The sequence below is a fragment of the Penaeus vannamei genome, chromosome 15, assembly GCF_042767895.1.
Source record: "Penaeus vannamei isolate JL-2024 chromosome 15, ASM4276789v1, whole genome shotgun sequence".
NCBI lineage: Eukaryota > Metazoa > Arthropoda > Malacostraca > Decapoda > Penaeidae > Penaeus > Penaeus vannamei.
In genome coordinates, this window is record NC_091563.1 from 27,070,424 (window position 1) to 27,082,244 (window position 11,821).

The 11,821-nt window shown below is 36.4% G+C and overlaps 1 protein-coding gene across 1 annotated transcript; it reads right to left on the bottom strand.

Annotated features, from left to right (window-relative positions):
- Positions 1-987: 987 nt before the first annotated feature.
- LOC138864154 (uncharacterized) lies at positions 988-9,806 on the bottom strand. The gene is made up of 6 exons (XM_070130206.1): positions 9,721-9,806; positions 8,323-8,533; positions 6,867-7,037; positions 5,632-5,727; positions 2,804-2,941; positions 988-1,194 (listed from the first exon to the last, which is right to left on the bottom strand). Exons 1-6 carry the CDS (start codon positions 9,804-9,806, stop codon positions 988-990), a joined length of 909 nt encoding a protein of 302 aa, XP_069986307.1.
- Between the last annotated feature and the right edge of the window lie 2,015 nt (positions 9,807-11,821).

Here is an 11,821-nt window from a genome sequence, read left to right on the forward strand (position 1 = left end):
GACCGCGACGCACCCTCGCAGAGACTAAGTCGAAAAAAATTATGTTTTTCTGCATGAAATCCTATGATTTCATCGATTTTCGGCGTTGTTTCTTTTGCGAATGAATCGTTCAGGAGATCGAGTACCATTTCTCCATCGACGATCTTGATTTGATAGTCCTGTTAGCAGGGGAGGGCATGAAGAATATCAGGGAAATTATGGGGTAAAACAATCTTAACTAAGAAGAATAACGATAAAAAATGCGTAAAACTAGCACAAAAAGCGCTTAAAATCGGCCAATGAAACTCTACGGATGTAACCGCCATCTTTGAAAGTTCACGGACTGCCGCGAAATAAATAAAAAAATCTACAGGATCCCAACCCACATTTCGGTAAAACTCTACGGGAATTCACACGTTCCAACCCCCAAAAACGTATTGACCAATAAACCAACCTAATATATCAATATAAATTGCCGTGACTAGGCGTGCCCTTCGGGCACTGCCCGAGGGGAGGGTTGATGGGGGCCAACACCCCCCAGGACACATTCTCTCCACCACGGTATGTACGGCAAGATAGAGCTGCATTCACACCGTAAAATAATAAACCAAATACCTTTATATCCGGAAACGTGAAACTTTCGTTTCTTTGTACTGTTGTTATTGCTTTGATTTTAATCACCTCTTTTCGTCCTTTAGAGCTCTTGATTGGCTCAGATATAAAACTGGGATGGTTACTGAAGTCTTATTATTCTTCGATGCCACTGTAAAGGTCTTAAAAAGAACCCAGAATCAACACAACACTGGAAACGCAACATTTCTCACCGGCTTTCAATCTCGAAATGAGCGGTATGGTGAGCTGTCAACCTGTGGCTGGCGCAAGAAAGTGTGAAACGGAGAGAAAAAGAAAAAAAGAGATAAAACAACAAAGAAACGACAAGCGCGCAGAGAACTAAATAGAAAGCGGAACACACACACACAAAGACAAACACACAAACACACGCACGCATCACCACGTTTTCCTGTCCACCTGAGCCCAAGCTACTTCATAACACTTGGACAAAATCACATCCGGTAGGAGGGGGTGAGTGTACCACAGATCCTGGTGGCGATTTCTCCGGGCGTCGAAGGAGGCAAAACCCAGATAGTCCAACATTGTCATTATTGTGTATATTTCTTCGTGGTATATCTGCGTCGGATGTATTTCTAAGCCCACCTGAAGAAGGAGAGTTCCGGTCTGAATCAGTGGTGTTCGTTATAAAGATTGATACTATAATATAAGGATGATAGTGATAACTTATATAATGAAATTGATCATTTATATAGTGATAGTGATAACTAATATAATGATGGTGATAACTTATATGATGATAGAGGTAACATATAATGATGGTGATATTACAAAAGGCTTCAAGACGAGCCTCCAAGGCACAGGACAATGTCCAGGTTTCGCTACCGTAGAGCAAAACTGGTATTATCAGGGCCATGAAAACCCATAGCTTGGTCCTTCTGCACAGGTACCGACATCTCCAAATACTCTTGTTGAGAGAGTTCATGACCCCTGCTGCCAGGCCAATCCGTCTGCTGACTTCATGGTCTGACAGCCCAGAGTTATGAACTACACTACCAAGGTATGTAAAGCTCTCTGTGACTTCAATGTCCTCGCCGCAAGCACGTACCAACTGAACAGGTTCTCCTAACAAGTCCCCAAATTCCTGGACCTTGGTCTTGGTCCAGGAGACCTCTAGACTCAAGGGCTTTGCTTCATTGCTAAATGCATCGAGAGCCGCCACTAGGGTTTCCAAAGACTCAGATAGAATGGCAACGTCATCAGCAAAGTCAAGGTCTGTAACCTTGATATTGCCCAGTGTTGCTCCACAATGACTTTGAACAGTAGCTCTGCCCAGTATCCAGTCCATGCAAGTGTTGAAAAGTGTTGGTGCAAGGACACAGCCTTGCCTCACTCCTGAACTAACAGGAAAGAAGCTCGACAGGCCCCCACCACACTTTACAGCACTTTCAGTACCAGTATACAGGCTTGCTATTAGTCCAATAATCCTTGTTGGAATTCCTCTCAGCCTCAGGATATCCCAAAGTGACTCCCGATGCACCGTATCGAACGCCTTCTTGAGGTCGATGTAGGCTGCAAGCAGCCCACGCCCGAACTCACGGCGGCGCTCTACAATGACTCGAAGCGCGAGGATACGGTCTATTGTGGACTTACCAGGAGTGAATCCGGATTGCTCCAGTCTCTGGTGCCTCAGTAGATGGTCTCTGATATGTCTCAGAAGGATGTGGGCGAGAACCTTGCCTGGTATACTGAGCAGTGTGATGCCTCGGTGATTGCTGCAGTCCCAACGGTCCCCCTTCTCCTTACAAAAAGGGATGACCACACCCCTCAACAGGTCAGGAGGAACGGAACCGGACCGCCAGATTGCAGCCAGGACAGCATGTAACCCCCTTGCCATAGGTTCACCACCAGCCTTTAACAGTTCAGCTGGTATGCCACAGATACCCACTGCTTTACCACTCTTCAGCTGGGAAATCGACCCCCTAACTTCAGTTAGGGAGGGAGGGTCCTCACTGATGGGTGGATCCGGCAGCGGGATCTCGACACTACCCGCATCCAAGTTAACTGTTGGTGGGTCAACCTGGTACATCTGCTCAAAATACTCAGCCCAACGTTCCCGCACCGCAACAGGATCTGAAATTATCTGACCACTTACTGAGCGAACTGCTGTCACCTGTGAAGAGGGCTTGGAGTTCAGCTTTCTCAGGGCTTGGCATGTAGGACGAAGGTCATTTACTAAGAAATGGCCTTCTACCTCCTCTGCAAGACTCCTAATAAACTGTTCCTTGTCCCTTCTTAACAGGGACCGAGTTCTGCGTACATGAGAACGGTACAATTCCCGATCCCCTGTCAGACGAGCCGCACAATATGCATCTGTGGCTTCCAGTGTCTCCTGCGAGATGGAATTCTGTACTGCACTCGGGTGTACACCAATCGTATCTTAAGCTGCATCAAGCGTTTCATGCTTGAAGGTGTCCCACAGAAAAACAGGGTCTGTCAGACTGTTAAGCATTGCGAAACGATCAGAGATTGCCTCAGCAAACCCGCGGGCACACTCCTCCTCCCTCAGCCTGTCCAAATGAAACATCCTAGGGTGATCATTTGACCGCTGGGGAGTTTTGAAGTGGACCCGGAGGGTAGCCACAACCAATCTATGGTCAGTGCCACAGAACTCAGTACTCCTGTACACCCTGCAATTCTGAAGGATCCTCTAACGAGTGCTAACGAGTATGTGGTCGATCTCCTTGGCTGCATTACCCGCATCACTGTACCATGTCCAGCGATGTGGGTCTGGGCGCTGGTACCAGGAGACAGAAATCCTCAATTTCTGGGACCTAGCAAAGTCCCGGAAAAGGAGGCTATTCTCGCTACCGGCATCAGCTCCTGAACCATGGGGACCGACAGACATCTCATAGCCAGCTCGATCACAGCCAGATACCGCATTGAAGTCACCCAGAACAATGCGAATAACTCGCCAGGGACATCTGTCTACCACAGATGTAAGTTTGGCGTAGAACATCTCTTTCACGTCAAGTTTACAAACATCGGTAGGAGCGTCTACAATAATAACAATAATTATAATAATGATAAGGATAAGCATAATGATAATAATAATTTTTCCTTACGAGGATTCGAACCCGCGACAGCAGATTGGACTTCAGCGCATTAGCTCAGTCGGCCATGAGGGTGAGTGATACGTTCCTAATCATGCTGAAAATTATGAGGATGATAGTAATAACAATAATGATAGAGATAATAACAATGATATTGGTAAGGATGACATCAAAATTATCACTATTACTATTATTATTATAACCATTATTATTATTATTTCTATAATCATGATTACCGTAATTTATATGATTATTATTACCATTATTATTATTACTATTATTGTCATTATTTTTATTACCATTATTATTGTTATTATAACTATTATCATTATCATTATTACTATACTTATCATCATCATTATTATGACCTTTATTATTATCATCATCATCATCATTATTACTATTATTATCATTATAACCTCCGCCAAGGAAATTATGTTTTTGGTAGCGTTGGTTAGTTTGTTGGTTAGTTGGTCATCGGGATAACTCAAAAAGTTATGAACAGATTTTTAGGATTTGCTAGCATTGCGAGACAGAGAAACACGGTCGTCACCACTGTACTTGAGAAAGAAGTGATTTTGATTTACTATTTATGTGTGGGTATTTATATTGCATGTGTTATTAGTGTTTTTTATTGTTTTTTTTAATAGTGTTATCATTATTGCTCTGACAGAGGTATGCGCTCACTGAGTTATATATATATATATATATATATATATATATATATATATATATATATATACATATATATATACATATATATATATATATATATATATATATGTATGTATGTATGTATGTATATGTATATGTACATATATGTATGTGTTGAGTGTGTGTGTGTGTGTTTGTGTTTGTGTGTGTGTGTGTGTGTGTGTACATATATATATATATATATATATATATATATATATATATATATATATATATATATATATATATATATATATGTGTGTGTGTGTGTGTGTGTGTGTGTGTGTGTGTGTGTGTGTGTGTGTGTGTGTGTGTGTGTGTGTGTATGCGCACACACACACACACACACACACACACACACACACACACACACACACACACACACACAAATATATATATATATATATATATATATATATATATATATATATACATATGTATGGATGTATGTATGCACGTATCTGTGTCTTTATGTATGTATGTATGAATGCGTGCACGTGTGTATGCATGTATGTATGTATATACGTTTGTAAGTATTTGTGTAAGTATATATATATGTATTTATATGTGTATTTATGCATGCATTTATGTATGCAGGTATGGATGGATGAATATATGTATGTATGTCTGTATGTATGCATGTCTGTATGTGTGTTTGTGTGTGTGTGTGTGTGTGTGTGTGTGTGTGTGTGTGTGTGTGTGTGTGTGTGTGTGTGTGTGTGTGTGTGTGTGTGTGTGTGTGTGTGTGTGTGTGTGTGTGTGCTTCTATATATGTATGTACGTATGTATGTATGGATCTATGTACGAATGCATGAATATGTATGTATGTATATCTGTATGTTTGTTTGTATGTATGTATGTGTTGCTCACGCCCAAAGCAAAATGGCTAACTGATAAACTGTCTCTTTGCAATCCGCATTATTCAAAGCTTAATATATAATCGAACTTCTAAGTACTCAATTAAAACTTCTGGCACTAATCTTGAAGAAAGTCTAATACGAATACAAAACGGATAAGCTTTGGCAATTATTTAATTCTTGCATTTTTCCTTTTTCCCTTTTTGTTCACCGCCAAACGTGGACATATACTATAAATAAATAATAAACATCTTGACATAGATAGTCAAAGAGAACAAACACGGATACAGATAAACAAATAAAATGCACAGACAAAAGCGAATAAACATGGGTAAATCACACACCAATAAAATCCATCACCGCTATCACTTTCACACCTTTAATAATCCTTGCATATTAATTAGCCTTAGCCACCTCACCTGCTTTACAAAACTCAGTCTGTACTGCTCGCTCGCCAGCTGTGCAAAGGCGAGGATTTCGGAACCTTCGATGTCCATTTTGAGGTAGTCTATCGTCTGTGAATGAAGGGAGAGTGTGTGTAAAAAAATTATGAATGGAGGAAAATTACGGGGTAGTACAGGAGCCAAGGGGTATTTGGGGGGTCGAGAGGTCGGGAAGTTGCATTTGCATCATTGCCAATAGCAAACTAGATAAAAACATGGCCAGAATTGATTATTTCAGTTGAAGAAGAGCGTGTGATGGAAGCTGAAAACAATGGCCCGTTAAAGCATTTCTATGACAGGAAAAATCAAAACCTGAAAGGGTTCATGTACTTCAGTACAGGTTCATACTAGTTTTAAAAACTTTCTTGGTATCTGCCCTGTATCAAACAAAATATTTAAGAATACAAAGATTTTCCATTTCAGGTATGATGTCTAAGTCAAAAGGCCCTATATTTGAGACTGGTGTTAAATTTCACCATTGTTTAACCTCTGGTGACCTTGACCTTTGGTTTGAGTAATCATACTTACATTCATCTTGTAGCTTACTTCCTAAGCTACAAAATGAGTGGTCATTCATGACTATATGTTGTTTAATTGAAAAGCTATTGCTATTCTAGTTTCCCCTACCCCCAATTTTTTATGCTTCCGAGGGCGCTGATTTTTCAGACAAAACAGTGAATAGCTCCACTACTGCCGGGTTTCAGCATGTCCTCCCTCGCTAAGAAGGTGTCCCAGGAGAACCCCTACAAAAATCAAGTGAGTGATTTAGGGGCCCTCTCGACCCCCAAAATACCCCCTAGCTCCAGGACTAGGGGCGTTATTGGTTGAGGGGAAAGATGATGTTGAGGTAAATCGGTGGGAAGAGACTGAATTGGGAATAGGCAAGGGGACGGGGGAGGGAGGGAGGGAGGGAGGGAGGAGGGAGGAGAGAGGAGAGAAAAAGGAGGGAGAGAGGGAGGAGAAGAGGGGAGAGAGAGAGAGAGAGAGAGAGAGAGAGAGAGAGAGAGAGAGAGAGAGAGAGAGAGAGAGAGAGAGAGAGAGAGAGAGAGAGAGAGAGAGTGACAGAGACCGAGCGAGAGAAAAAGATTGACAGAGAACGAAAAAAAAAGCAGGGAAAAAACAGAACACTGATAGAATAAAACGAAAACAAAAAAAGGAAACCAACAAAAGAAAAGATAAAATAATAATAAAAAAAACGACGCGAAACTAACCTTATTCGTATGACCCAACATATCGATGATTTGACCCAGGGTGAGGATCGTGACGTTGACCCCTTCGATGACCTCTGTGTGGTTCGCTCCCCCCAGGCCGACGTTGTAGAAGTGGACCCTCTCGGAGCGCCGGTGGGTCTCGAGGCCGATGGTGGGGTCGAAGGAGTACACCTTGGAGGGGGAGGTGGAAGCTGTAGTTGGTTGGGGGAGGGTGGGGTGAGTAGGGGGGGAGGGGGGGGAGGGGGTGATGAGATTATATGTGGGATGGGATTTTCGGTGTGTCTCGCTTTGTCTTTTGCGTCACCCTCTCTCTCTCTCTCTCTCTCTCTCTCTCTCTCTCTCTCTCTCTCTCTCTCTCTCTCTCTCTCTCTCTCTCTCTCTCTCTCTGTATATATATATATATATATATATATATATATATATATATATATATATATATATATATATATACACATATATATATATAACAACAGCAACTCCCTTGCTTACGCGCTGACTGCCCATCACCACAAACACCCACTTTTTGGTTAGTTTTGACTTTCTTGTGCGTTCCATGTTTATGAATAATATTTTCGTGTTTATATGTATGTTTGGAATTTATATGCTTTGTTTGTATTTTTCTTATATCTTGTATTTTTTATCACTATGCCTTATATTGTTTAGTTTCACGTGTTTTCTTAAACCAGTATCTGTTCTATATTATGTACATAGTCTAAATTGATCCTAAGGTCTGGTTATTTTCTGAAGTGACAATGAAGGTCTGCTGATACGTTCGAAGCGTTTGCTTTAATGGACATGAAATTCTTCACGGCCTTATTGATCCGCCTCTTCTTGCTTACGATGCGACGCCTTATTGGAACACCTATTGCGGAATATATATATATATATATATATATATATATATATATATATATATATATATATATATATATATATATATATATATATATATGTATGTATGTATGTATGTATGTATATATATATAATTTATATATATATATATATATATATATATATATATATATATATATATACTTACATATATGTACTTATATATATTTATACTTATATATGTACGAGTATGTATGTGTGTGTATGCATATTTATATATATATATATATATATATATATATATATATATATACATATATATATATATATATAGATATATATATATACGTATGTATGTATGTGTATATTCATAATATATATACATATATAAATATGTATATATATTTCTATATATATATATATATATATATATATATATATATATATATATATATATATATATATATATATATATCGCTAAAACTATAAAATTCCCCAACACCATCCTTATTTTTTAGTTTTCCTCTTCCCTCTCCCTGATGTCCTTTTCAATTCCCTGATTCCCCTCTTTCCCTTATCCCTCCCTTCGCCCCCTCCCCTAATTCCTTCCCTTTCCCATCCTTACCTCACACCCATACTCTGCCATGGCATCGTCGAAACTCCAGTCATCCGCGATGCCGAACGAATACACGAGGCAGCGTCCTGGCGTGACGTCATAGCGGGGGGATAAACAAACAGCCTTGTCTCCGTCGGCGATGTTTGGGCCGTTCTCCCGAGGACCTTCCCCCCCGAAGTACCTCATCTCTGGACATTTTAATTGGGGATTTTCGGCGTACCTGTTTTGGTTGTGGGGGGGGGGGGGAAGGGGTAAGAATTTATTTCATGAGATTGTGTGAGGTTATGATTATGATTACCAATTACTGTTGATTAACAAGAGTGATGAAATCGTATTATTACCAGATAGCCTCTCCACTAGCCTTACAGATTCGAATTTCACGCTGTCAACTTACTCCACAAATTTCCTATAGCCAGGAAAAAGGAAAGGAAGTTTCACTCGATCCTTCGCTCCTTCCAAGAGCTCCTCCTCCTCCTCCTCCTCCTCCTTCTCCTCCTTCTCTTTCAATCGAGGAGGAGGCGCGGAGGATGTCATTGCTGCCTTGGATGCTGATTTCAGGACTGTCACGTCGGTAATTCCTCTGCAAAAAAAAAAAAAAAAAAAAAAAAAAAAATCGAATTACTATCAATTTTGATTCACTTTCATCTATTTTTTTATCTATATTTTCATTCAGCACGGGGAGGGGGGGGGGGTGAAGGTATCAAACTTAGATGATATTAGATGGATATGTATTTTATCATATTGTGCAATTTTGTCCCAAGAGATATGATTTTTTGTTTGGATGTTTGTTTTATTTGTTTGCGTGTTTATTCCCATTTGTTTGTTTATGTTGTTTTTCAGAGTGTTTGTATGTTTGATAATGAAGCCATTATTATGCCCATTTGTTTGTGTTGTTTTTAATGTGTGATTAACAGTATTTACCTGCTTGTTTGTGTCTTTTTGTTTGTTTCAAAGAAGACTTGGTATATGTCTCTTATGAAGCTGTTTAAGTGTGTTTTACGCGTTTGATTGTTAGGTTTATGTGTCAGATTTTCTACTCGTTAGTTTGTTTGTTTAAATTTGCTTTTTATTTCCACTTGTACCTCTTACTTTTCATCGTATTTCATTAATTTATCTATTTATTTCGTTTTCTGTTTTTTAGATGTGACGTCCGTGCGTTTGCATGAATTTGATTTTAAAAAATCTATATGTAGTTTTCTATAGTTGTTTGTTTGTTTGTTTTAGATGAATGTATGTTTGATTGCTTGTTTTTATGTATGTCTGCATGCTGATTTATGTAAATGTTTATCGATATACATATGTAAGTGTGTATGTCAACTGCTGTATATATGAACGAAATCACTTAAATATTATCTATTATTCACGGCCTTTATCAGAATCATTATCATTTTGAATTGTCTTACTCACAGCGACACCAGAGAAGCCATAAGGCCGAAGAACACGACAGGAAACACTACTATTTTGACCACTACATGCCTGACTGGTGCCATCATTCTGGGTATAAAATGAAACATGGATTAGATGAGTAGCATTATGTACACTTGTTCATAATGTTCGCTATCATGCTAATAAACTCAAGCTTGAAAGCACAGGAACGTAAATACACACACACACACACACACACACACACACACACACACACACACACACACACACACACACACACACACACACACACACACACACACACACACACACTCACACACTCACACACTCACACACTCACACACTCACACACTCACACACTCACGCACACGCACACGCAGACACCGACACACATACTAAAACAAATAAATAATAATAATAATAATAATAATAATAATAATAAGTAAAAACAATGATGACAATGATGATGCTATGAAAAAGAATGATAATAAAGATAATGATGATAATAAGAACAACAACATTAATGATAATGGTACTATGAAGATGATATCAATAGAAATTATAAAAATAGATATAAAAGTAACAACCATAATGACAGTTAAACCAGCTATTACATAATGATTATGACAGATGTTGATATGATAATGGCCAAATAACAATGATCATGAAATTAATGTTAAGAACAATAACTATATCAATAATAACAGCAATGATAATGATGGTAATATTGATATTGATTAATAACAAAAATGATAGAAATGAAGAATGATAATCATAATCATATTTATAACATAAAAATTATGATAACAACAATAGTGATAATAACAAATGGAATAATGATATTCAATAAGATGATTAAATGATAATCATACAATAATAATGACAATGAAATCATAATGATTTTAATGATGATGAAACTATCAATGATGGAAATAATGATAATAGTAAAACAATGATGATAATGATAAGGATGAAAAAATATATCAATAATGATAATAATAATGATACATATTACAATGTTAAATCATAACAATAAAGATAATAACAATATCTATGATAAGATCAATAATCATACTAATGAATGATAATAATAATAATAATAATAATAATAATGATAACAATAATATCAACAATGAAAATGATGATAAGAATGATAATGACAATAATAATAAAGAAAATGATAACAATAATAGTAATAATAATGAAAATGATGATAATGGCAATAATAATAATAATAATAATAATAATAATAATAATAATAATAATAATAATAATAATAATAATAATAATAATAATAATAACAATAATAATGGTAATAATAATAATAGCATTAATGAAAATAATAACAATAATAACATTGACAATAACGATGACGATAATAACAATAGAGATGATAATAACAATGATAATGATAACAATTATGACAATACTACTAATAATACTAATGATAATAACAATTATGATAATAATAACGATGATGACGATGAAAATGATAATAATAATAATAGTAATAACAATAATAACAATAACAATGACAATAATGATAATGATAATAATAATGATGATAATAATAATAATAATAATAATAATAATAATAATAATAATAATAATAATAATAATAATAATAATAATAATAATAATAATAATAATAATAATGATAATGATGATGATATTGATAATGGCAATAATAATTATAATAATAATAATAATGACAATGATTATATTAATGATAATCACAATAACAATGATAAAAGGTTATGAAAAAATAGCAATCTTAATCAATGATAATGCTAATGATGATAATAATAATAATGATGATAACAATAATAATAATGATAATGATGGTAATGATTATAAGATTAATAATGATAGCATCACCAACAACCATGATAATAACAATATTAATAGTAATAATAATAACAATAAAAATATCAACAATCATAATAGTAATGATAATAATGATGATAATAATAACATGAACAGTAACAGACGCAATAACAGCAAAAACAATTACAACAACAACAACAATCATATTGATAATAAAAATAATGAAAGAAATATTGATAATAATAATAATAATAATGATAATAATAATAATAATGATGATGATGATGATGATGAT

What these genes read in the sequence shown, in the direction of transcription:
- LOC138864154 (XM_070130206.1), bottom strand. Translation starts at nt 9,806, where the DNA reads ATGATGGCACCAGTCAGGCATGTAGTGGTCAAAATAGTAGTGTTTCCT. An exon ending in ATGGCTTCTCTGGTGTCGCT is followed by an intron (nt 8,534 to 9,720) that starts GTGAGTAAGACA and finishes CAACCAAAACAG; the next exon opens with GTACGCCGAAAATCCCCAAT. An exon ending in TGGCAGAGTATGGGTGTGAG is followed by an intron (nt 7,038 to 8,322) that starts GTAAGGATGGGA and finishes TCCCCCTCCAAG; the next exon opens with GTGTACTCCTTCGACCCCAC.